This window comes from Pimephales promelas, chromosome 9 (assembly GCF_988280905.1).
Source record: "Pimephales promelas chromosome 9, fPimPro1.hap1.1, whole genome shotgun sequence".
Taxonomy (NCBI): domain Eukaryota; kingdom Metazoa; phylum Chordata; class Actinopteri; order Cypriniformes; family Leuciscidae; genus Pimephales; species Pimephales promelas.
Window position 1 is genome coordinate 15,713,471 of NC_142777.1, and position 27,463 is coordinate 15,740,933.

The window sequence follows — 27,463 nt, forward strand, 5'->3', positions numbered from 1 at the left end:
CTGTGGTCAAGCTCTGTGCCTCGCTGTGTTGTATTAATTCTCAAACTTTCTCTTTGAGGTCCTCATGTTTTGCAGTTAGTGCATGCATGATTGTGTGGCGTGCTGGCACTGTATATCCAGGTTCCAAAAGTTTTAACAAGTTCTTAAAACCTTGGCCCCTTCACAACAGAAATGGGCCTCGATAAAGTCGACAATTCTTCCTTCCGTGATATTATTTTTGCGTTTGGATGATAGAGGAGGCTTAACATCCAGCGTGGTCTGGGTGTGTCTGGGGGAGTTTCTACCGTCATTGCGGGCAGGTGCGCCTTATAAAACGATTATTTCTAATTTGCATATTTCAATGTTTTAGTCTAATAATTTATTATGCTGGGTTCACACCAAACGCGAAAAGAGTGTCTGGCTTTTTCAAGCCAAAAATTTTCAAGCGTCCAACTAGACGCGACAGACGTGAATTTGACACTCTATTTGCGTTTGGAAATATGCCAATTCTTTTGTTATACCCTACTCAAAACGGATGGGGCAACCTAACGCAGACAAGTTAGATTACCATTTTTAGGTGATGTGCCATGTTTGTAGTTGAGCTGTGATATGCAAACTGTTGCTTGCCAACGTTGCATTTGACTTTTTTTCCATTATCTATTTTTGTAAAGTGCTGCCACACTTAATGCTTTCCACCTGATGAAATTAACATGGTAAAAAATCGACCAGAATTTCGTTTTGAATTTTGTTCGAGCCAGATCGTATCGACCAATAAATTGACTAAGATTACAGCCCTACTGGGGTGGCTCCAGCCTCAATCGGACAGTGAGGGAAGAGCAGCCTCTGTCAAGGGAAGACACAGACTTGCCGCAGGGAGCCGTACCATGTAAGAATACACGAATGGGATTGCTGTGGGGATCACAGCATATGGACCCAGCCTAACACAGGTTCCACCAGTGCATACGAATGATAGGCCTGGCTTCGGACGTTCCACCATGTCCGTTACCTAAGGGTATGGAGGAACTCGACAGGATTCGGCTAAAAAAATTTTGGTTACACTTTATAACCAACTACACTTTATAATCAACTAAGTGTCATTAGAGTATTAGTAGGGTGTAGTAGACTGTCAGTAGACTGTTAGGTTAGGTGTTAGGGTTCAGGTTAGGAGAACAAGTTGACTTGTAGTTGCTAAGTTACTTACAGTCAGTTGAATGTCTGTTGGGGGACCAACAAAATAAAGTGTTAGCAGATATTAAGCTAACAGTCTACTAATACTCTAATGATAGTTAGTTGACATGTAGCGGCAAAGTTACTAATAGTAAGTTGAATGTCTAAAGTGGACTATCAAAATAAAGTGTTACCAACATTTTTTAGAATTGTGCATGTATCCAGTCCTTGGGAAAACTTTCTCACCAAGATGAAGGCAACCACATGTAGTAGGCCAACCTCTGCTTGGAAACAGCCTTCCCTGCTGGTTTCCGTTAACAGACAAAAGTTGGTCTGAGGTTAAGGCTTTGAATTCTGTGCACTTATAACCACAATGGTGTGGACGGACTGAGGAAATCTTGGGCTGAGTCTGCGTCCTCCGGGCAGTACTTGCAGTTTCACCGCCTGGTCCTTCTTAAGGAGAGGTAGGAACCTTGGGCACAAATCCAGGCCGGGATCTCAGCTCGTAAGAGTAACCGTCTTGAATTCCAGGCACAACTCATTGACTGACAGTGAGCAAGTCCCTAATCTCTCGTAGAGACTATGCGAGCAGGAAAACTGTTTCAACTCCGAATTTTTAACTCACTGCCTGCAGTGGCTCAGGGGCAGTCTCCGCTGTGCAGTTGCATCAGAGAAGGTTCAAGAGGATAAAGGGGTTGCAGGGATTTCCCTTGCTTCCTCAGGAACCTGACAACATCATTTTGAGGGTGGAGCAACAGCCTACTCCATCCAATCAACCAGTGAAGAGAGGAGAGAACAGGGGTAATGTGTTCCCGCTTCCGTGTACCCGTCAACAGGTGAGCTGCTGCATTCTGGACCCTCTGCAGTCTGGAGAGAGAGGCCATTACAATAGTCCAGATGTGATGAGATAAAAATATGAAGGAGTCTTTGAAAGTCTATAAAAGACAGGAAAGATTTGACCTTGGTGACTTGTCTCAATTGGACAGAGAGAAGACTCCGTGGCCACAAAGGGAGCTAGAGCGGGACTCCACCTCCGTGGATGAAGGTGAGTCTCGATGTTGGCACTGGGATCCACAAAACCATCCACAAACACTGCTTCAGCATGCTGTAAGCCCAAACACGTGATGCATCTATTATGACCATCAGCTGGGGACAGGGAACGACCACATCCAGAAACGCATGGGTGGAATGGCAATCAAAGAATGCTGTTAAAACAGCAGTTGAGAGCTCAGAACGCTTGCAATCACCGCTGCACTTATGCTGTAAACACACCAGCACAGGGAGAGACTTCCAGAAGCACACTCGCTTGTTAAACTCTTCCACCACTCCACCACTCTTCAGAGACATCGACATCCGATCAGCTCCGAAACTCCATGAAAGACATGTGTGTGCATCCGCTGGGCATAGCGCGAGATGCAAATCTCGTACGCCAATACTGTATGTATTGGCTCATTTTTTCAATACTCGCACAGTAGATGACAGGCTCCCTAAGCGTAATCCTAATCAGTACGGTATGTCCGACTACATTGAACGTGACCAAACTGAAAGGGAACTCAAAACCTTCATACCTCCATGGACAATTGCCTTTTGAAGTGAATTTGAACGTGTGAACTTGTGTCGTCTGCTCAGTTTAAAAACACTTGGCAGTGGAAATTGTTGAAGCATGTTTTGAATGTTTTCCTCTCCGAATCGTCATATGCCTAAATTTAAACAAAATAAATCCACATAAACATTGGTCAGTATTAGAAAATGCAACCAATGACATAAAATACTGCAGCAACAATGTAAAACCATAAACCATGAATATGTAACCTATCAAAGCTACACAATATCAACAGTGACTTCATCGTAAGGCCCATTTACAATTATTTATTTGATATCTCACAATCCTGTCCATTCCATTCCCTGACTGTTGAGCTAAAATAAAGATGGCGTCTGAAATTTGAGGTTGGTCAGTTTGTGTAAAGTGTTCATTTTGACCAACTTTTCCCACTTTTTATGGCATTTCTAGCGAGAAGTTCGCATTGTAGTAATTACCTATCCAATTGTTTGTCACCAAAGCCCTCTCTGTTTTGTTATCATGTCTCGTGAGGTATCTTCATGCAGAAATGCTGCCTGCTAAGTCAATGCCTGAGAGGGCAGGGATGCAACAAGTCAGCTGCCTAGGTTTTCGGATGCAGCATAGTTTTCATTAACTCCGCTTCCAGCATGAGACTATTCGAGTGTTGCTGTTGTCCTCAGACTGTTGTGACTTATGGTTCTGCAGTTGGTAAGTAGGCCTATTGGAGATTTAAACGCTTTAAAACAGTTAATAATTTTGTGAAGCAATTGGTTCAATTGATTCAAATCTTAGCCAAGTTTAGTTCTACTCTTTCTACTCTTGCACAGATTAAATATTAATGTTCCATGGAGTAAAAAGTAATTTAGATCACATAAAAGGATGGCATAGCTTTCATCTCTGTTAAAACTTTAACTAATGTGATGCTGTAGCTAAGTATTTAAGGTTGTCTTTTAACCAGTAGGACATTGCATGACCGGCGAATTTGTATCCTCTTCAGTCTTCACTAGAGGTGGAATGGCAGAAGTCCTAGTCACCAGTTTTACAACAGGTAGGAGACACATACTCTTCAACTTTTTAAAGGTGGTTGCTGATAGCTGTTGTTGTGCAAAACCGTTTCCAAAGGTTGTGGAAGAGCTGCTTACCGTATGTGTACTGTTTTGTTTTTTCAATTTCCCCTGGATAAATAAAATGCAGCCTGTTCTACTTATTGCAATATGCCCTTAAAATTAGCAAAACTGTTGATAAAAAGTTAATGCACATTTTCACAATAATATTGTCACATCTGTTGTGGTAAAGCAACACACATGAAGAAGGCAATGTTATAATCTTTAATAAACTCTAATATTTTTTTTTTTAATAAAGAAATCGTGCAGTAGAATCACGGGAGAAATATCTACATATCACACAGCAAATCAAAGACGATATCCAGCAAAGAACGGAAGAAAACAAAGTATATAACTAAATGTAGGCTATAGTGACATTTAAATTAAAAATTTGATAAAATGCATTTATTGTGTACATACTTGATTTTACATGGTATTTTTTTAAATGCCTGCATATAATAATATCTGTAATTCATTTCTGTAATAACATATATAATTACACTGTTAACCCTTCCCTTACCCTTAAACCTATGCATACCACCAAACCTTTCCCTAACTACCCGTATCCTACCTCGAAAGCAGCACAAGTGTTTTACAATGCAAATATCAACACAATAAGTCCATTGTAGGCGGACGTAAGTGCATAATAGTCAAAGCAAAGGCAACTAATATAAAGTGTGACTGAAAGGGTTTATTCTGGTGGTCCTGGCATTGCTTGGCACATGTTTTTCAGGCCTGGTGAATGAATGATAAAACAGTGTCCATGTGTCTGCTCATTTCTAATGGTTGACTGCAGTGTGAGCCTTAGTTTTTCATTCTCAGTTAACTTTCCCTACAAATGATTTATTGTAATTGTCATCTTGGCTTTGGTGAGAATAAGGTGTGCATTAATTAGTTTCATTTGTCTTTATAGCGAGTCATTATAGTTTACAGTACTGTCTGCATTGTAAACACTAAGTTACATTTATTTTTAGTAAATCCATTGCCTCAACTTAATGCTCTCAAATATGTCATAAAAGTCACCTAATGAGCATAAAGAATGAACTCAAACATTAAGCTAACAATAAGTTCAACTTTTAATCAGTTAAAAGTAAACTTTACGTTTGTGATTGAAATACTGTGGTTTATATTTGTTTATAGACATATAGGGTTAAATGAAGCAAATTATTACACCCTCAGGTAAAAAATAAAAATGCCCATAAACCTCACTTCATGTAGCCGATGCACCTAAATTTAGTTTTTCGACAGAGATGTCCAAGTTCAGCAAAAGGTCAAATAGTGACACATATTTCTTTACAACAAAACTTTAAATATACTTTAAAGTTATATATATATATATATATATATATATATATATATATATATAATTTTTTTTTAAAGTGCCCATATTCCCATGCTTTGACCAAACACACATAATTAAATGATGATGCAAGTACAAGGCCTTTCTCTATATTTCCCTAAGCTTTGTTTGTGTACATTTTGAGTAATGTAGAAATGTAGAAGTTTGAGTAAGATTCCAAAACGTATTTTTTTTTTTAACGTTTAAAGGTACACAATGTAATGTAATATGCATTTTGCAGAAGGATGATGTTTTGTTTGTGTGCTTCAGCTCGGTATCACTGTGCAGACGGATATGGTTCTGTCTCATAACTAAAGCGAGAAGGAGAGATTATCATACTCATGAAACATTCACTATAGCTTAAGAGATATAAGATGAAAAGGATCTCAAGCCATGACTAGTTAATTGACACAGTACTTCGTTAAAAATAAATTCCACAACTACAGTGCTAATGAAATGACCCTTCACAATAGATAATACTTTACAATCATATACCTTCCTGGCCTGTTGAGTAATAAAAACACAATCTCCACATCACGTATAAAACATTTCTCAAATCCCTCAGTTCTCGCCATCTCGGCAGACATGGCTAAATCAGTGATTTTCATTCCTGGACACCCACAACGCTGTATATTTTCTCTGCTAATAAGCTGATGATCTCAATCAGGTGTGTTATGAAGATATAGCAAACAGCAGATGGCACTGTTGACATTCACTAAAACATCAAAATGCTCGTTCACAGTCAGACACTATAATAGGTGATTCTTTAACTTATAGTTGATGACCCAGGGGTTATTTGTTAGCAAGACTTACAGATTTCAACATTTTCATGTTGTTACGACCTCCTAGTCTAGGGTTAGGAATGCCAATAACAAAACAACTGAAATAGCTTATCCCCTCTCCTGTCCCAGATCACATTCAAAGTACCACAACACAATGTAGTGTCAAAAAGATAAGCTGGTAACACTTTACAATATGGGTGCAATATGCATTAATTCATACTTAACCAATGCACTGATAATCACGAGTTAATGTATAACTAATGAAGAACTAAACCATTAATTAATGATTACTGCATCAGCAACTAATAAAGAGTCTATATAATTAATAGATTAGGTAATACATGAATTGCTATTAATTCAATGCGTCATTGTGTATTAATTCCTTCATAACATATTTTATTAACTAATGGTGTAAATTAATGTGTTAATTACCACAATTAGTCAAAGCTATGCACTTCAACTTCCAGTTGTCTGCTTTAATCATTAGCTAATAATTTGCAAAGGTATCATTGTGTTATGACTTTACTTGTTGGGGCACATCATTATTAACTAGTAATTTAGTAATTGCAGTGATTTGCACATGAATTTGCACTAACAATGAAGTAATTAATCATGTATTAATGCATATTAGTGTACTTGTCATATTATCTGGAAGTTGAAATACAAGGCTTTGGCTCATTCTGGTAATTAACATATTAATTAACACTATTAGTTAAAAAAAACGAGTTATTATGGAATTAATCCACGTTTACTATTTAATTAATAACAATTCATGTATGAACTAATACATTAACCTTACAGACTCTTAATTAGCTCCTAATGTGGTAATCATTAATGAATAGCTTAAATAATAATTAGTTACAAATTAATTCGGAATTATCTGTGCATTAGTTGCTTATTAGTGCACCCGTATTGTAAAGTGTTACCGATGAGCTTTTTTTATTTACGCAGAAATAAAGAAAGCAGAAAGCGTGAAAAAGCATGAAAGAAAGCAGAAAAGCGTGGTGATGGTCACAGAAAGACTGTCATGGAAACTTTGTATATATCTCTAGTTAAAGTTAGTGTTGGAGTCTTAATTAAAAGCAGCTTGAAAATGAAATAATGTTTGACACATCTGATGTGTAAAGAATAGTAAACATCATTTTAAATGCTACACTAAGTATTTGCTATAAAAAGCACTACAATGCAGATTGCCGTATTGTAGTACGTTACTAAACAATCTGAAATACAAACAAATTCAGTGTGTATTTATTAAAATCTTAAGTGGATTAAAGTCCACTCTAACCCCTACCCCTAACCATATGAGTGCTGCAGGGATTTTTCCAGGCCAAAACCTGGAAACAAGTTAGCATTGTATCACTTCTGGTTCCATCGAGTTTTTTGGTTGAATGCCTCAAGGTCTGTGATAAATCAATATTCTCATATATTATTTTATGACATAAAATACATCAGTAATAATCCCCCTCGTGATTATTTTGAAGTCTTCAACTTGTCTTAAAGGCATTTCTGACAAGTGAATAAATACAGAGGTTGACAGGGACATTCAATGTACCGAGACTAGTAGTTAGACTCATCTAGTCACATATATTCAAAATAAATGCCTCTGAGATATGCTGCTGTTAATGATGGGAAAGGGGGAGAAATTTCAAAGAAAAAAGTTACAAATGTGTTCCTTATTTACCTCTAAAGATTCCATAGTACCTCAAAGTACATCTTTTGAAAGGGTATCACCTCACTTGAAGATGTAGTACCTTTTAAAAAAAAAAAAAAAAATTGGGAATGAACTGTTATCTCAAGAAATGATCCATTATACACGCTAATTATGCAACCTTGTTACTTTAATCATAATGTAATAAGTCTTGCAATAATGTGATAAATTGTTGGTTGAGTCTGAATTGTCTTCAGAGTTTCTCCTGTCTCTGCTGTGTGTTGCCCCCTAGCAGCAGCCAGAGGCATAACTCGCTGTGATATTTCATTCCCAAGGCCTGTATAATTAAAATGCCCAATAACAACTTTTACTAACATGATGCCTCTTTTTCTGGCATAATTTTAGTGACATTCAATCTGCTTAGGAGTCACTAACATTTAACTCGCACATTTAACAGAGCACCAGAGGTGTTTTGTGAAAGCACCTCTTTGATATGAGTTTACAAGGCATCTAACCTCTACAAAAATAACTAACAGGAATGCCATGAATGATTACATTGTTCTAAAGGAATTCAATGGAAAAAGCACACAAATGAGGCTGTGGTGAACATTAAGGTTTTATTTATTTGTTTATTAATTTCAGGAAATGAATGCATAAAAAATGTGATGCTGCATTGGCTTTAGTTTTTTAAGTAAAGCCCTCAACTCAAATTCAGTCAACTTTCTTCTCCTATTGATGGTCAGCCAAAAATTTTTTCCTTTTTCTAGTTTATTATATGTTTTTGTCAGGCAATGTCATTAGATACAGTATCTTTCTATCACAATTATACAATATATGAACACAATAATATATTTAGTTTGCGTAAACTTTGCAGTATATTACAGTATTTATAAGTGTGCAGTTCTATTATTAAAGGGATATGTTTAGTTATTCAATAGGTGCTTTGTGTAAATTTGCCAAATTGAGCATATTAGCATTATTACTGATGTGATGCTGGGTTAATTTCTCAGTGGACTGGTAGCATGATCTCGTCTGAAAATTTTAATCATCCTTCCACTTTGCCACTACTTATCCTGCATTAATTCAAATGCAAATCAGCTCTCAAATGTAAGTCTAGGTGGAGAGGAAATTTTTTAATTCATGAAAGTTGGTTAATAGTCGGGCGTTTATTATCCAGGCAGACCCAGTGGAGGGCTCAATTTGTAGTAGGGTTTTTTTTTTTTTTTTTTTTTTTTTTTTTTTTTTTTTGTGAACCTTCCTGGTTAATTGTGTTTATGGGTTAAGTAGGTTCTTAAATCATGCATTTCTGTTATGTAATAAAAAATTATATATATATATATATATATATATATATATATATATATATATATATATATATATACACACACTGTATGCATGTTTATATATGTATATATGTTTATGTAGTATAACACAACCCAATGTAGTACTGAATGACATTGTGGTACTTTTTTATGTCTGTGATAATGGCAAGAAATAATGTGAAATAATATCTTGCTGTCAGTTGTGTTAGGTTTCAGTTGTGTCTAGTGTCTGTGAAAGGCACAGGGACCCAGAGGCAGAGCAAACCCTCCCTGTTTCATGTGCTTGCTGATGTGTGGAGGTGTTAAAGTATGGTTTTGAAGCAGACAGTAGACATTTTATTTGAAACCATGATGGGCTGATCAGCTATACTACTGAGGAAAATGATGGAAAGCAAAGAAGTGCTGAATTTTATACCAACCGGTAAGTTCATCTGCATGTGTTTAGTCAACTAAGTTGGGGTAGAGACCTGTAAGTGGAGTTTTGGTCACTTGTGAATCAGTTAGTCTCCTTATCAGGGTAATTTACAGAATCACTTGTTGTATTTGCTTAGACTGGAAGATTAGAAGGCAAAAGAAATACTTCTCTTCCTTTAATCTTGCCAATTTTGAAGGACTGTGAAAATGTTTCCTATTCAAATGTGACAATCAACACTGCATATGGGACATATGCATTTTTAAGTCAGGTGTTTTAAACTGTTGTTGGAGTTTTAGACTCTAACGTAGCCTACTACTATAGAAAATGAGTATTATTTAAATGAAGAGGATTTAAGAGGATTATCTATTTATTTTTTTGTGTGTGTCAACTCATGCTACTCATAAATAAATATTGCAGTGCAAAATTAGGTAAAAAACGGTGTAAGAATGAGTCAGGATTCAGCTGGTTATGAAAAGCCAGCTGAAGATGTACTGTAAGAGCAAATGTAAAGCAAGTATGATGATCCATCTGTGTTAGATAAACATGATTGCATTGAATCACTCGTCTAAAACATAATGAATAAAAAAAAATAATTGCCAGAGAAACCCTCTCACATCAAGCTTCATTGTCTCCTTATGATTAAAACAAACAATGTTTGCAGACTCTTTGACATGGCAGATGCCAGGGATACAATATAATTATTATAATTGTTATTAAAAGCTCTGTAAAGTATGGGACAAGCTTGATGATTAAAGAGAAGCAACAATGTATACTGAATATCCGGTCTGTCCTTAAAAGTTCGCCCAAAAATGAAAATTCTGTCATCATTTACTCACCCTCATGTCGTTCCAATCCCCTAAGACTGAACAGATTGAATTTACTCTTTTATTCATAAACATTGATCAGCTGATGTTTGAGAAAATATGAGGGGTCACTAACTTTGTCAATTCTTTTACTGTTTTAACCAGTTACTGCATTTTAAATGATGACATCAGTAATTATATTATGTTTTTATCGTGTGTGACAGTGAAAATACCATGTCACGTCAACAACCTGAACATAAACGGAAGCTGACCCATACTTGCTTGACGTGTGAGATCAAATCTCATTGGTTCTTGCTGAAGCTCAAACGTGATGCGTAACGTGAGAATGAACCTCATTGTTTCTTGCTGAAGCTCAAACGTGCGGTCTAATAAGAGAATGAACCTCACTGGTTCATGCTGAAGCTCAAACGTGCTGCGTAACGCGAGAATGAACGTCATTGGTTCTTGGTGAACCTCAAACGTACTGCGTCACATGAGAATGAACCTCATTGTTTCTTGCTGAAGCTCAAACGTGCCGTCTAACGCCGGGTTCACACCAGATGCTGAAGCGACGCGGAACGGAAAATCACGCGCGGTCGGGCGCCTGCCTGTTCACATGTGGACTTTGACATGAGTGCCATGCTTTAGTCACAGCTGTACTGTTTTTTGTTCCTTTTTTATAAGTCTTGAATACTGCAGTTTATGACGGTGTTTCTGATGTTTTTGCAGTCTCCATGTACTTATATTGTAAGCAGGAATTAATGTGTGTGTGTATATATTTGTATATGCACCTATATATGTTTGTGTATACCTTTTGTATATATTTATGTCTGTTTCTTGTAGTGTTTTTCACTTCTTCACTTAAAGTCCCCGTGAAATCAAAATTGAAACTATTTACTTTGTTAGCCCATATTACTAGTCTTGTGGTGAACAATTAATCTGTGCAAGTAAATATATATTAAAAAAAAATGTTTTACCTTGGTAATCTTTAATCAAAATCTGAAAAGTTACTTCCGGTCTGGAACGGTTTCTTTTTCTGATGACGTAGGTTTCACAGCTTGGGTGGGGAAATGCTTAACCACTCCCCTCAAACCGTTAGTTTACTATGAGCGAGAGATGGAGAGGAGGAGCGCTAGAGTAAAACCCTGCCCTCTGTTCAATATTCCGTTTCACTTGGAAATACGTCACAGCACTGGAGAAAAATCGTTTGCAACTTCCGGTTCACGGGGACTTTAAGTGAAGAAGTTAGGGTTGATCACCTAAAAAACTACAACTCCCACCAGTGGACTACAACTGGCCCTACCTGACCTCTGCAGGTGTGGGTTATCATTGTTGATTGTCCTGGTGTGTTTGAACACAGTCAAATGGAACGTTGTGTATGCCCTGAGGATGGTTGTATTACCGAAAGGTTGGCATTAAATTTTGCTTTAAGGACTCAAGTGTGCAGACAATTTATTTATTTTTTGGGTTGTCAAGTGGTATCTGTCTGGCACCTTGTTTGCTGTGAGTGGGGTGAAACTCTTTCATATTACATCATGGGTAAGTAAATAACCTCATAATATAAATACACCATGTTTCTGTAACCAAGAAGTTTGTACACTTATTTTATTAATCCGTTGTCGAGACACACGCAGCCAGAGAGACAACTCCTGCCTGCCTCTCTCTCTCGTTGTTTCCCTATTTGTTTGTGTGTTCGCATTTGTCACTCTCGGTATTTTAATTTGAAAACTGCTTGTATTTTGACAATTGACCAGATGGTCGAGTGTTTATTGGTGTAACTTACGCGAATCACTCGCGGCTCACGGAAAAAATAAAACAGACGCCGAAACTGGCACTTCACGGCACGGGCCGGCTGCTTCCGCATCGCTTCAGCTTCCGGTGTAAACCCGGTCTAACACACGAGATGATTGATGAATGTTTATATGTGAATGCAATGCATTAAAAAAAAATTGGATGAACCAACACTTTGAGGAACTCAAATCCGCCATCAGGTCTCAGAGAGAGTTAAAACAACTATTTTGGGGTCAGTGCCAATTTACTTTAGTTCCTGCTAACAGGACAGCATAGTCAGCAACAGGAAGTCAGTGAGCCTGCTAACAGGAAGTCTAGTGAGGCAAGCAGCAGAGAAAATATGTCCATGAGACGGAATTTGTGTTGTATTGTAAGCAAAATATGATTACATGCTTTCCTCTTATGTGTCGCGTCCCTTTTTTGAATAAACAAAAAGCAAACAACAAACCTCTAATTAAACACAAAATATTAATTTGACATTTTATTACCTCAAGTTGTCTCGTAGTAACTTGAGCGGTCTGTTATCTGTAGTTGTAGTGATTGTTGTCATGCAGAAACAGACTGCTATGGCTCATTTAAAGAATCGAAATTGAGCATGGCAGGAAGCCGTGTAAAAATATAAATAAATTATGTATGGTTCTGCTCTAAGCATGGACATAGACAAGTTTGTGAAAGGACCGCTAATGCCTGGTAAACATAATGCAGACAATGAATCTATATCAATAGTCGCAACGCGAGCGGCGCAACATGACGCAACAAAAGCATATAGAACCCATAATAATCAGTGTTGCTGTCTACACCGAGTGCAGCGCGACACAACAAATCCCCTAAACTGATGCCTCATTAGCACTAGCACACCTTTTGACACAGAGGATAATGTGATGTGAAATGTGACGAGACATATCTCGCACTCGGATTTACCAGTACAACTGTGGGTAATGAAGAGAGACCACAATGTGTTGTTGCGTGTTTTAAAATATTAATTTCTGAGAGTATGAAACTGAACAAAACAACAAGACTTCGACCACTTAGACTTCACATCACAAACACAAAGAAAAGCCCATTGAAGGTGACAAGTTGTACTGTATTAATTACAATGTTTCAAACAAATCCTATTGGATTTTGCAAGCAAGCTCATTTCCGAGAGTGTCTTTATGTGGCTGCGCGTAGTCAAGGCTGTCCCAAGTATTGGTGGGGCTCCCTCTTGGTTCTGTCTTTAATTGTATGACTAATAATGTTCTTATCATGGACATTTTTGGATTGATACATTAATTTATGATAAAGGACCATACCGAATCTGGGCAGACATTATGTTGCTCTCTTTGTCACGGTCAAAGCAGACCAATAACATTTTGAATGGGTTTTCCTTACTTAGTTACTTGTTTGCTGTCACAACACAAGTCTTTCTTGTGTGATATTACGTTATTTTCTTTGGCGGCATGCTGCAGATGCCGTGGACTGAGCTTAAGTTGTGTTGAACACAGAACATTGCTTTAAGGGATCCATTAAGGACTCTCAGAAATGGTTTTGTCACGTACGGTGTGTATGTCCAGCCATTACAGGACTCGTGTGGCCTGAGGGCTGATGAGGTCCTGAAGTGAGACTAGAAATGACAATCTTTCCTCTAATCCCAGATGTCACATGTCCAGACTGTAGAGCAAACCAATCCACAAAGGAGGAATTTCCATTCTCAGACACTCTCTCAAAAGAAAATACCTAGTTTTGGATTAGACCAGTATTTAGGAAGCATAGATATAGGAACAAATTATATTTTGTCAAAAAGATAATTGAATCAATTTTTCCAGGCCAGCAGGGTTGCAAGGGCAGCAATCTGCCTTAGGGCTCAAAGCACTACAGTGTTTTGAGGCCCATCTAGTGTGAGGACTGTTGTAACAAAGCAAGTTGTCTGCTAAATTAAAGATGGCGGGATGATGGTGGAGCAGTGCTCATTGGAGATAGCAACACGATGTGCTTCGAATATCCTACAGTCTGTGATACAATTTTTGTGCAGAAAATAACCTCTTTATCCCATCCACCCTGAAGAAAATACGTGACGGCTCTGAGCCGTCCATGCATGACGATATCAGGGCTGGTGTAAATTGGATAAATTTCAAAGATGGGAAATTTCCATTAAATCCCAGTCTCTTTGATGGCCTGGAATAATTGTGTGCAGCTGAGGTAAGAGTAAGAGTCAGGATCCTGAATTTATAAGAGTGACTCATGACTGCTCTTCACTCTATTGCCCCTCTTCAGTGCCATTATAAGGCTCATTTACAACTTTTCATTCATTAATTATACTGACAGTAGAAGCAGATGCATTGAATTTCCCCCTCACATTTTCATTATTTTAAAGCATCCAAGTGCAATTAACTAATTCATCTTTAATTCGGTAATTGCTGCAAACTCGCATGAGTAGGCTAATTAGCAAACAACAACGATCCAATCCCTTCCCAATGGACAAAAAGTCCCACCCTGTTTTTTTTTTTTCTCGTTTGAGAAGCTGTTTCAATTGGATGCATATCACAATAAGGAAGAAAGACAATTTCATGCTGAATTTGGGTTTGTTTATGCAAAAAAAAAAAAAAAAAAAATCTATCTGTATTTCTTTGTCTTGTCCATTTTCCACCAAAAAGGAACTGGTTCGGAACTGGTGCTGGTTCAAAGTTGGTTCAGAGTTGGTTCAACTTGTGAACCCTTTCAGAACCTGTTTGTGCCCCCAGGGAACGACGTTGTTACGCCACTGTGTACGCCATATGTCTTAGCTAGAAACGCTTAGTTGCGAGTACAACATTACTTTGGGATTATCTCTAACTTGTGTACCAAGAAGGCTTTAAAAACAATTGAAATATGTAAGTCTTTTAATCTTTTCTTTTGATATGTAATATTTTCTGATTAGTTATGTACCCCTGTCTTGTCTTTTTTCTTTCCATTTATTTCTTCTATATTGTGACTATTTTCTTCTTTGCTTATAATGTTTAAAAAAATAAAAACCCGCTTGCGCCAACTTCAAGCATAACAATGACAAAGGCGGACTCCATCGTTTTTCTGCAAATGTTTCTCCTGGCTTTGCGATGTTCAGAAAAGATGTTTAGAACACATCTAAACCCGCCCCCGACGTAAGTATGACGGTTCTAGTCCAGCAAAGAGTTGGTGCTGTTTTGGAACCAGTTTTCCTGGCCGAGAACCGGTTCTTTGGCTGTCAAAACACAAAGAACTGGTTTGCGCGCAGGCACCGGCTCCGAACCGGCTCTCAAAATGCTTTGGTGGAAAAGGGGTATCTGTCTATTGCTATCCAACTATTTTTGGTAAAGTATTGTAATTCTTCTTCTGACCACCTTGAAATATGTGAAGAAACTCATTTGTATGAAGATGAAGTCTCAGTTGAGGCCTGTTTCCTCCACAGACACTCCTGGGCAGACAAAAAATGGCCACCTCTTCCAAGGGATGGGTGAGAAAGAATTGTTTTTAAAATATTTTCTCTGTTCCTATATGCATCTGCTCGCCACACCTGTTTAGTTAGCACGTTTTATGTTAAATGAAAGACAAACAAAACAGGTTGAGGAGGGTGAAGATGAGAGGGCTGATGTGTTAAATACTGCTGAATTGATCATACAAGCATAACTTAAAAATAATCAGCTCAAATTCACAGTATCGCATTAAGTAAATACCATCAAAACCGGAGACTGCGAGTAAACAAACTTCACAGCGTATCAACCCAAGTGTAAAACAAAAAGCTGCAGCCGGCACAAACTCAGAATATCATGTAGTTTTTTACCTCATGTCATGATTATACTCTTCCATGCAAAGATTGATTGGGGTGGCTATGGTTATAATGCTCTGTGTGTCTGGTTTTGCAGGGTTTTACTTGGGTAGCTTTAACAGGGTGGATCTGAAGTCACATACCATAAATAGTATTAAATATTCGTCTCTGGTTGAAATGAAAATGAGCATGATTCATTGAACAGGAAGTGAACACCTCTCAGCCTCTATAAAAACACTGCCACATTTCATCTACAGCAGCTGTAAAAGGTCACGTCAGACTGAGTTAGGCAGGGAAATTAGATTATAATAATCATCTTAAAGCTAAGAAAGTCTCACTTAAGGAGCTCTATTGTGACATGTTGATGCCTCAGAGCCGCGAGATGCCGCAGAGAAGAGAGCTTGAGGAAACTCGAAACTCTCACGATCGTAACAGACAGCAGTCGAGACGCCCATTCAGCCGACCATCTCAGGTCAGAGCGTGTGATGCATCACAGTGTGTGATGTTTGTTTAGATCTGTGTGGTGCGGTTCAGATATGATGTGCGTGGGTGTGTTAGATGAGATTCTCTTTGAGACTACTTCAAAAATCATTGTGATGGTAGCCTGAGGTATAGATGGATCCCAGTAGTATCAACCATCAGCAGCAGCTCAACCTCCTCCACATTTTGAACACCTATCAAAAATGATCTCTGTTCACTTTCCACCTTAAAAACAATCAGTATTGTTTTCCTATTTTGGCTGATATGTTGGGGAAGCAGGCTGTGCCAGGTCTTATTCCTAAGTGACTGCTGTGTCAGGGTTCAGGGACCACAATGCACTTCTGATGTGTCTGTGCTGCAGACTTTGGAACTCTTTGACTATTTATAACCAGGGAGACATAATACAAAGGGTTCATGGCTTCAAGATAATGAAAGAAAACATTTCTTCTGGGAGGCCTGGGTATGTCCTTCATACTCATACATCCATGTAACAGCACAAGGGTTTTAACAATTTATCATTTATTTTCCCCTCTTCCTGTCCTTTCTACTATGAATAGACGACGTTTCAGGATTTGGCCTTCTACATACATCAAGAAGAGTAAGCCATTCTTACTAAAGCTGTTTTATAATTAAAATCTGTTGTTTAATCGAGATGTGTAAGGCTACGAAGCCTCACGCTTCAATTTGAAGCACATGAGTGCATTTTTCTCTTTTTTATGATCTGAAGTTCTGAGGTGGAATTTTAGAATAATTGATATTTTTAATGCTTTTGAAAGTCTCTTGATCATATTTTGATCCAAACCAGCATGTTAGAATGTTGTTGTTTTTTTTGAATAATCATTTGACACCGAAGACTGGAGTAATCACAGAACTAAATTACATTTTAAAATATATTTAAATAAAACAGTTGTTTTAATTGTTACCAAATTCACTACTGTGCTTCAATGTCATGGGTTTGCTTTGAATAAAAAGCTGTGTCAAATGCGTAAATATAATGCAAATGCTTTGTTGATTGGTTTAGCTGACTGATTAAAGACAACTGGGTCTAAAGCATGGTTTGTGATGACCTTATGATTGGTTCTTTCCTGTTTCAGTGTGTGAAGCTGATGAATTTCCAGGAGGAGGTGAGAGCTCATCGGGATCTAGATGGGTTCTTGGCTCAGGCCAACATCCTACTGGATGAAAAGGCAGCTTCCCTGGACGAAGTACTGCGCAGAATGCTGGACCATGTGGCCACGGACGGGCTGGGCAGCTGCAATGCGGACGAGGTCATGAGTGCTCTGTTCATAGATGCTGGAGAACAGGGTGCCAATGGTGAGCAGCGGGCTGCTCGCACCAAATGCCTCATGTGGTCTAGTCTAGAAATCCAAAAATCCAGGGCAGCCCCTTTTGAGAATACATTAATGGAAGACCAACTGTCTTTAAAAACAGGGAATGGGTTTTACAGTTTCTCTCTCTTTCTGTGTCTTATCAAGTTCACCTTTTGACCGAGACCATTCAGGGTGTGACAGCAACAACCACTGGAGTTTGTTACCAGCAGTCCTGGATCTGTGTGCTGTATGTAGCACTTTAATATTAATTAATATACACTTATATATGTTTCTTTCTTTTTTCTTCAACCTTTTTAAATATTTGAAAGTATACTTTAAATATCTAACATCTTTTTCCAGATCAATAACTCTACACTACTTTTTAAGCCTATAGCCTTGAACGTTTATTGCAGTATTAATACATTTACATACTTGTTCGATTCTTTCTAATGCCTATAGCCTACTGCAAAGCCATTCAAATTACAAAACCATTGTACTTTGCACTTTTAAATTTTCATAATACAATTATTTTTTTAAATTATTTTTAAATAATTATTTAAAAATAATTTATTTTTAATAATTATTAATAATTATAATATAAATGATTGAATTATTATAATTTTAAAATGCAGTTAAATTAATTAATTATGGGGTGCAATCAAACATTTAGCTGAAAGTGTAAAATTAAGCATTTATTTTTTTCTTTTTTACTTTTTTTAAATGCATTTTTATTTTATTTATTTAATTTATTTATTTTTTTTAGCTCGTGGCCAATATAATGCTGTTTTAAGTATATGCTAATCCTATGTATGTTAGGCAATTGCAACTGACATTTACTCACACAAAATATTTACTTAACACAGTATTCCTTATTTGTTACTATTTTTTTTTTTTGGCCTCCTACAATAGGTTTACATCATAAACTGTAAAAAATATGGACAAAGCGTCTGTGACGTCACCCATAGACTTTCTGAAGAGCAGTTTTGAGGCTGTTTATGGGGGGTATGGGCGAACGCCATACTGGAAAATCTTGGGAAATACAAATGTTCAGAAAGGATACAGAGCTGGTATGATGTGTTGTGTCGGATAATGGCCGAGACGTCAAATTCCACTCGGCGCAGCCCGTTATCAGCTGTCAATCAAAGTTAACCACCCTTATTTGTCATACATTTTATATATAAATACGATCTAAACTAACGAGTTAGAAAAAAAAAAATCACCCCCCTCACTGTTGTCAGGCACGCAGAACATATTGAAGATTACAATAAAAGTCCATGGGACCAACCTGTAAAAACATGAATTTATGCTGTGAAAATGGACATTTTAACATGGAGTATATAGACATTTGCTCCCTTTTGGGACCGGCCTCTAGTAGATTTGAAATGTATTGCAGTTTTTCGCACTTCCGGGTAGGCTTCATTTTTCAGATTAGAATGTTGCCGCTTGGTTTACATAAACCCCACCTTTCAGCAACCCTACTCTGCTCTGATTGGTCAGATGGCCCAGTCTGTAGTGATTGGTCTACTGTTTAAAGTGGGTTGGAAACCAAACAGCCATTACCATATCTGAATTTCAGCGCTAGATTTTCCTCAGCATTTCATACCCAACTTCATTCAAACAGTAACTATGGCGTCGGTTTTACCGTATCAGTTACAGCTCGAGTCCTCATCATTTCGAAGTGCTGCAAAGTGGATTTGCTTTCACAGCACTGAAACCGCGTCGTCTTCATGTCAACAACACAATCCAAACTCTTACAGTCCTCAGCTACAACTACAGTGTTTGAGGGTCAGAGTAGATGCTGTTCACGAGCAGCCAATAGGCTGGCATTATGCAAATGTGTTACAAACCTTCATAGTTTAGTGCAGGAAGTAAGAATGGAATTACCAAGGGGGTAATCCATCAGCCGGAAGTTGAAGCCTCGCGTGAGCCACCATTGTAGCAGATAATCACCTGCTGTTAGCATTCCATTGACTCCCATTCATTTTGGCGTCACTTTGACAGCGAATAATTTTACATCTGAGGCGTCCAAAGACTTAATTTGTCCATTATTTATTTCTAAAGAAACACGACAATGTTTAGAAGGCTCCATTACCTTGTATTTTTACGTAGATTCAAATTTCACTCGGCACAGCTACTAGAAGACATACAGGTTGCTCACGTGACGCAGTACGCCTGTCTATCAGCTTTTAACAGGCTTCAATGTTCTCCAGTGAAATCAATGGGGTCGCTGTGTCCATTTCTTTTACTGTCTATGGGAATTACTGATGACTCGTTTGAGGTTGTTCAGAATCGATTCTTTCTTTTGGGAGGCAACTTTATTTATTGTGTACTTTAATCTTTACAGACCTTTTACATTCACAAACGGCTATATAACAAACTGCATGAAAGGTAATATACGAAAAAGCATAATAAGGGCACTTTAAATATATGGCTAATAAAAAGTGTATGGCCTTCTGTATTCAGCTGTAACGTGAAGACTCTTCAGAAACGATGTGTTTGCATTACCCGTCTGGAGCGGCCACAGAACTGGGGTGTTAACTGCTGTGAGGTCCGCTATGTTATCCTCATCCTGGCACCGCCTCGAACAGTAAGCCGTTCCTTTCATCTTCCTAAAGTGACAAATAACACAGATTTAAATTATAACTGTTGTCTCCTAATTTCCTGTTGTTTCAAACTGTGTATGTTTTTACGCTATTTAAGATTTTTTAGATTTGTCCTCTTTCTTGCCCTGCAGAAAAGTACAAAGACTGCCATAGAGCTCGGTCGCACTTTTGCCACCTTGTTCTCAGACATCTCATTTACACAGAAACTCCTGGAGACTAAGACCCAGGAAGACTTCAAACAGGAGCTGGTGATTCAAAGGCAGCAGCTCTCCACTGCCATCCAGAAGCCCTCGGTGGAGGAAGAGATCGACGCACAAAGCAACAAACCACTCAAGGTCTGAATCTGAGAGGCTCAGGGACATGTAAATAGCTTCACCAACCAATTATCTGCTCAGTCTGCCTGTTAACTTGATATTCAGTTTTCTCTGTGTGGGTCATTAAGTTCACTCCTCACACGAACAGTCTACCCTCACATTATGCTAAACCTTGACCAAATAAAAACTTCTCCACACTGATGTAAGCACTGATGTAAGAACCTGGGTGCATGTCCACCCCACCATCCACAAAACACCCTATCGCCCAACAGCCGTACTGCATATTCATCTGAAGAGCTTTTGAGTAAAGATTTAGATCTTCCTAAACACCTAAACCTCTGTTCTGATTATAGTGGTGAATTAAGAAGTAATACAATATGACTTTCCATTAAATAGTATTAAAACATTTGTAAAACAAAAAATACATATATTTTATTTATTTATTTATTTATTTTACAAACTTTAGGCCATTCATCAAACTCAATCTTCATCCCTGTATCTTAAGAAAAAATATTGTCAAATAAAAAATTGTCTTTAATTTATGGTACACACATGTTGGGTTCCATAGAAATAACGATTTCCATACTCTACATTCTGTATATTCTATTCCCTAAACCTACCCTGACATATATATATATATATATATATATATATATATATATATATATATATAAACCGGAAAGATTTATAGAAGGTTCACTATGCTGAAGTGATCCACTGTTCGCTCACACATTCCCTTTAATGTGATTATTTTAAAGGTTCAATGAACAACATTCCATTTTATTTACCATAAAATTCAGTAGAGATTCATGTAAATCTTACATAAGTCTACAGGACATAACACTTATTTTCATGTTTTTGTTTTTTAAGCATTTAAGGTTCTATGAGTCCTGCCTTAATGCATTAAAAAAAAAAAAAAAACATTATTCAGCATATTTTTTTCATCTCCAATTCTACTTTTGTACACAGGTCAAAGATTTCCTTAGAGCAGGTCATGGCATTTATGAGGACTTGTGCCGCAGGCTTCCACTGTACCTGTCCGACTTCACAGATGGCGAGTCTCAGTTTCCCTCAAGTCCCTTCACTTTTACCAAAAATAACAGAAATCTCTGTTGCTCCAGCTGAGGTGTCTGTTGCTGGGTGGTTTCTCTCCAGGTATTCTGGGCTCTGACAGATCTTTGCTGAAGTACACCACCACGGCCATCTTCCTCTACATTGCTATCCTGCTGCCAGCGATTGCGTTTGGCTCTCTGAATGATGAGAGCACTCGAGGAGAGATAGGTCTGTAGTATAAGACATTTATGGACATTTAGCTGGTGATCAGCTGGACATCAGCTACCATGTTCAAAATCCAGCTTGATTAGAAGGGTATTTTGACAGTTTTGTGTTTGTGTGTTCCTTGTGGTTTATTTGCCTTTCTGCAGATGTTCAGAAGACTATAATTGGTCAGAGCATTGGAGGAGTGATTTACTCTCTTTGTTCTGGGTCTCCGCTGGTCATCCCTCTCACCACAGCACCTCTAGCCATCTTCATCAGTGGTACTGCATGTCTCTTATAAAGAAAAGAAGGTAAGGTGCACTGTCTATCTCAGAGCCCTATTCAGTTGTATTCTCTCTCTTATTTGTACACTGCAGTGATCAGAGGCATCTGTGATGACTATGACCTCGACTTTCCTGCATTTTACGCCTGCATTGGCCTCTGGAACAGTTTGTTCCTCATACTAGGAGGCATCTTCAATGTCGGCCTGTTTATGAAGCTCTTTAAACGGTCAGTGCAGTAGTACCATGTGTATATTTACCAAATAAAGTGCAAAAGTGCAAAAAAGTGCAAGAGTTCAACCCTTCATCAGTGTCATGTGTTACCAAGCGTACACCTGCATTCATTTAAACACTTATTACCGTAACCCTTGTAACATATCGGAATCTAATTTGATCCCAAATATTTACATCAATAGTCTACATGATTATATATAGCTACATATAACAACAATTCAAAAACATTTTTGTTAACATTTTGTCCCGATGGACTTCTAAACAAGGACACTGGTTTCTTTCCCTGTCTTAAGTGCGCGGCATGAAGAGACATCCGTAGAATATGTTCTTCCATTTGCAGTAGCATAACGAACTGTAAGATTACATATAAGATTAAACAGTTTGTTACATGCACTTCTACCAATGTGATTTACCTATTATCTTGTGTGACAAACAATACGTAGGTAAGTAGACAAATTCTCTTTTTATTTGTTCATTTTACACATTGCATGTAATGGTTAATGAAACTTCACTAAAAAAATGTTGTAGAATGAAAATATTTTCCTCGCAAATAATTTAGGTTGTTATATTAAGAATGACACAAGTGGTTTTTATTTTGTTTTGTTTTTTTAACAACAACAACAACAACAACAACAAAAAGTTTTGTTGAGCCAAATTAATACATTTAAAATTCCTGTGTCATACAAACCAGCAATAATGTATTTCTTTAGCATGTCTACACAATCAGATTTTTTTTTTAGCCTGGTGGATGGGGAAAGTCAGAATTTCTGAAAAGTCTGAAAGTCAGGACAAATTCAGAAAAGTCTGAAAGATTCAGAAAAGACTGAAAGTCAGGACAGATTCAGAATTTTATAGACTTTATGTAGCCCCGCCTCTTTTCAGTACTGCGCTTGTTGTCTTTTGACTTCCGGTCTGTAATTCCACAGCAATCTTGCATAGGTATGAATGAATTGCTCGTAAAAAAAAAAAAAAAAATCCTGGTCGAAATTTGTTAAGACATCTGCCTTACAATGCTTATGATAAACATTACAATGCTCATGATAACTTTTGTTAACTCTACAATAAGTAAATCCACTTCACCAGCTAATTACTCCTTGATGCGATGCCATACAAATATACAGAGCGGACGCAATAACGGAAGTTCAAAGAGAATATTCTAAAGATGACGGTGCCCATGTTTCTCTGGTGCATAAGGTCTATAGAGTGAAGAATGCTAGTACCAACCAGCAGTATTCAACCAGCTAGTAACAACTACTCATAACACTATAGCAACCCTGCTAACCACTCCAACCACTCAAAACCAAGTATTATAGTGGAGAATTTTACACAAACAAGCATCTCACTTATTTTCTTGAGGAAATGTACCGATCTTTCACTGATGTATAAAATCTCTTCAGGCAGACGCTACATTCTGAAATAACTCAGACACTTCTGCTGTGGCCTCTCTCTGTAGCATAAACATCATAAATCTGTGCTGTCCTGTCATGTGTGTGATAATCTCCGTTCATGGTGTGCCCCGGTTTTGTTATGTCTAGGTTTGTGCTCTGTTGTTTTCACAAAAGAGAATATCAGTTGTTCACCTTGTCATATGTGTCCTCTCAGTTCTACAGAAGAAGTGATAGCTTTGTTCATCTCCATTGCCTTTGTGGGTGACGCCTTGAAAGGCACCATAAACAGTAAGTTCATAGCTCTGAACACAGCTGGAACTCATATCCATACCAGAGCAGTTTGTAATATCTTAGAAACGAATCATTCATGTGGATTTAACAGGGAATTTTTGATGTATTTTAGGAACATTAATGATGATATTCCTATGTGATATGGTTTAATGGGATAGTTACCCTCAAAAAAGATAATTTTCTCCCATCTTGATGTTCCAAACCTGTACAACATTACAACATTACATTTACAAATTGGTAAATCAGTTTTTGATGTAAAAAAAAAAAAAAAAAAAAAACACTGACACATTTCTAAGAAATTATTTTATGTTACACTCAATGAAAGTGAATGATGGAGCCTGAGGCTGTTAAATGCCCAAAATGAGAGATGTTCAGCTTCAGCTTCACTTTCATGTTCATCAAACCATTCTGTCTCTAATCTTGCTGTGTGTATTGGTGCATTATCATGCTGATACACGGCACCCCCATCAGGGTACAATGTTTGAACCATTAGGTGCACAATGGTTTTGTAGTTCTTGGCAGTGAATCAAGCACAGTGGGGAAGGCCATGATATTGCAGCCCAAACCATCACTGATCCACCTCGTGCTTCACTCTTGGCAGCAACAGTCAGGTGTGAAAACGTCTCAGGTTACGACTGTAACCTATGTCGAATGACGCAATGGGGAATACCTTAGGCATGACCGGTGTCTGAAATCAAATATCAACTCACAGTAATCCGGTTGACCGGCGACAGCCCGTGCATCATCAGCTTGAATGATGAGCGCGTCAACTGAGATGTATAAGAAGGGCACCTTGAAACCGTGACAACATCCTATCGTCTGAAGGGACTGTTGCAGGCAGGCCCCAAGGCATGGCAACAAGACGTATTGTCTCGTTCCCTGTTCTCAGGGAACATAGGTTACAGTCGTAACCTGAGACGTTCCCTTTCGAAGGGAACTCAACAATGCGTCTAATGACGCAATGGGGAACGAAATACCCACTCCGCCATGCTGAGGGGAGTGCCTGCCAAAAAGGCAGTGACAACTGTCAGAACCAGTAATTCCAAGGAACACTGAAACCACTCACCCTACGTCACATCAGGCTGTCAGTGACGGCACTCCCTAATGGTCATAGCCCAAGCTAATGAACCAAGAAAAACCAGAACGTAATAACGTGGGTAAATCTGGGCCAGCTCAAATGGCCCCCAGCCAGTCACTATTCAGGAGAACACTCCTCCTGAAATGCTCCCAGGCTGGCCTGGTGATCTGTACTAAGACGCACAGTCTGGCCATAGCCTGTCCGTCCAAGATAGAGCCTCTGGAAATTGCCTAGGAAAGGCATCCAAAACCTGAAGGCCCGCGAAGCTGGCAGAAACCATCAATTTTCGGATCACAGAGACGGGATCCTCTGGAGAGTGTAACTCAACCTCAAAACAACGGGAATCGTACACTCAATCCATGAGTTTCCACCCAGTGCTCGCTTTTGAGCACTGAGGAAGTAAGAGAGGGATCAAAATCAGGAAGGTCAATGAGACCTAAGACCTGATCACCCCCTGTGTGGGGAGCTCCGAAACATGAGGGCTCATGGCAGGGAGGCCGTACATTGTGCGGCCTGAAACCCAACGATCACAGCATGTGGAAGCTCATCCTTCAGGAAAGCCAGAGGCTAGAAACTTGACAGACCCACAATGTGGGGCTACCTTCGAAAAAAGTCGAATGATACCTAAGACCACCAGTTTTTGGAGATAGCTTGAACAAGGGAAGTGCCTGTCGTAATGTATTGTGACAGACACATCAAGAGTGGGACCCAAAGTGAAGAACCGGAGTCTGAACCACATAAGAAGGGATCGAAGCGTACCGCGAGTGACTCTCACAATAAGAAATGGATTTTATAAAGTACACATGACATCTCATCGTGTAACTTACCACAATAACAGGTGAATTATGGGTTCGTGTACTTCACTCTGAATTCAGGAAGGCCTGTTGAGGCCTGTAACCTGGCGACCACAGTGTGTGGGAGCTCATGACCAGGAAGGCCTGGTAAGGTCTGTAACCTGGCGACCACATCGGGTGGGAGCTCGTACTCAGCTGGCGACCACATCGGGTGGGAGCTCGTACTCAGCTGGCGACCTCATCGGGTGGGAGCTCGTACTCGGGAAGGTCAGTGAGACCCAGCCTGGTGTACCTGAAAAACCACACCAAGTGGGAGCTACTTCCAAAAAGTTAGCTCTTAAGAACTCTGAAAATGGAACCCGAGGAAAGACCAGGGTCTGAACCACATAAGAAGGGACCGAAGCATACCGCGTGTGACCCTCACCATAAGAAATGGATTTTAAAAAGTGCACAAGACATCTTGTCGGGTGACTTACCACAATAATAGGTGAAGTATGGGTTCGTGTACTTCACTCTGAATTCAGGAAGGCCGCGGTATTTACAGCAACCGTGCAAATTATAGCCTACTTTGTTCTCAAATTGTTCATGTTAACAACATCAGCATTGCGTGACTAATGTTAAATTTAATGTGTTTTATGGTTACCTGTGTAGTTCAGAATTCATATTCTCTATAATAGCAAAACGAGAAAGGCAAAACAAAGGAAACTCCATAACTGTGTGAATTAAGAAAACGTACTGTTACCCGATTGAACTATTGAAATGACTTGCTTGTTCAGCAGAAAAAAAAACAGTCTCTTCTTCCGTTTTGAAACCCTTCAAAACATGGAGTTAGCGAACTTTTCAAAAGCCCCGCCGATGTTTAAATCCTTGTGTTCTCATGAGACGGTTTCTTTCTCTTTCTCTAGACACCTTAAATCCGAAGTACGAAGTCTTTTGGGTTTAATAACTGCTGAATCTCCAGTTGACACTGATGATTGTTGTTTGGATCATTCTGGATGCCATAAGTTTAATTATGTGAAGTGCTGTGTAGCAAATGCAACATATAATAATATACATAAAATGTATTAAGGGGGCCGAAGGCCAATTTAGCTCAAAGGGAAATGATTCATTGATTTGCAATGAATCTATGGAACCGAATCACTGAACCGAGCAAATGACTCGCTTAGAATTCATTTGAACGGGCCGTAATTATAACCAAATCTATAGTGAAACACTATGTCTTAGCAAGGTAACTTTAAATCGAACAGTACAAGACATTAAATGTGCAAACACGACACAAGAAGATTTATCTTTTCAAATATATGGGCAAGACTTTATTAGCTATTCTAAGCACAAAACTAAGGTCTAAACATAATCACGCACACGCACACATTCATACAGTCGCGAAAGGGAAAGAGTGAGTTGGAAAGAGTGAGAGAGAAAGTTTCAACTTTCTATATGCACGTAAGACATAACCTGAAAGGACCACCAAGCATTAATTTGAACCTTCATTTCTTAGAGAGGTTATTCAATTAACATCAAAGCACCAGTTCAGTTAGAGCCTGGAGTACTTGCGCTTGTAGTGGCTGAGGGAATTTCCTTTGTCTGCGTCGCGTCGAAGGGGGGGGTTCCCCGGCCGGGTCCGTTGCGTGGTTTGTTGTCTTTGAAGTGCAGGGATGGAAGTTTCGCCGCTGGTCACGTGTGATTAGCAAGCGAATGAGAGTCTTTTCCAGTTCGAAGCGCGTTGCAAAGTTAACTTTGAAACGAAACTTTTACGAAAAAGG

General features: G+C 38.6%; 1 protein-coding gene across 2 annotated transcripts in view; it reads left to right on the forward strand.

Moving 5' to 3' along the window:
• Window positions 1–1,475: 1,475 nt before the first annotated feature.
• Window positions 1,476–27,463, forward strand: part of LOC120461118 (solute carrier family 4 member 11) — a 46,263-nt gene continuing 20,275 nt past the window's right edge. Inside the window, exons 1-13 of one of the 2 annotated variants that reach the window (XM_089134784.1) lie at window positions 1,476–3,415; window positions 3,666–3,755; window positions 15,314–15,358; window positions 16,708–16,748; window positions 17,245–17,464; window positions 17,626–17,707; window positions 19,924–20,047; window positions 20,195–20,398; window positions 21,347–21,431; window positions 21,533–21,658; window positions 21,802–21,915; window positions 22,012–22,144; window positions 23,752–23,825. In XM_089134784.1, the coding sequence (XP_088990910.1) occupies window positions 3,355–3,415; window positions 3,666–3,755; window positions 15,314–15,358; window positions 16,708–16,748; window positions 17,245–17,464; window positions 17,626–17,707; window positions 19,924–20,047; window positions 20,195–20,398; window positions 21,347–21,431; window positions 21,533–21,658; window positions 21,802–21,915; window positions 22,012–22,144; window positions 23,752–23,825 (1,399 nt within the window). In that variant the 5' untranslated portion in view covers window positions 1,476–3,354. Of the gene's footprint in view, window positions 3,416–3,665; window positions 3,756–9,154; window positions 9,323–15,313; window positions 15,359–16,707; window positions 16,749–17,244; window positions 17,465–17,625; window positions 17,708–19,923; window positions 20,048–20,194; window positions 20,399–21,346; window positions 21,432–21,532; window positions 21,659–21,801; window positions 21,916–22,011; window positions 22,145–23,751; window positions 23,826–27,463 lie in introns of those variants that run through there. The other variant, XM_039649250.2, reaches the window with a different exon arrangement.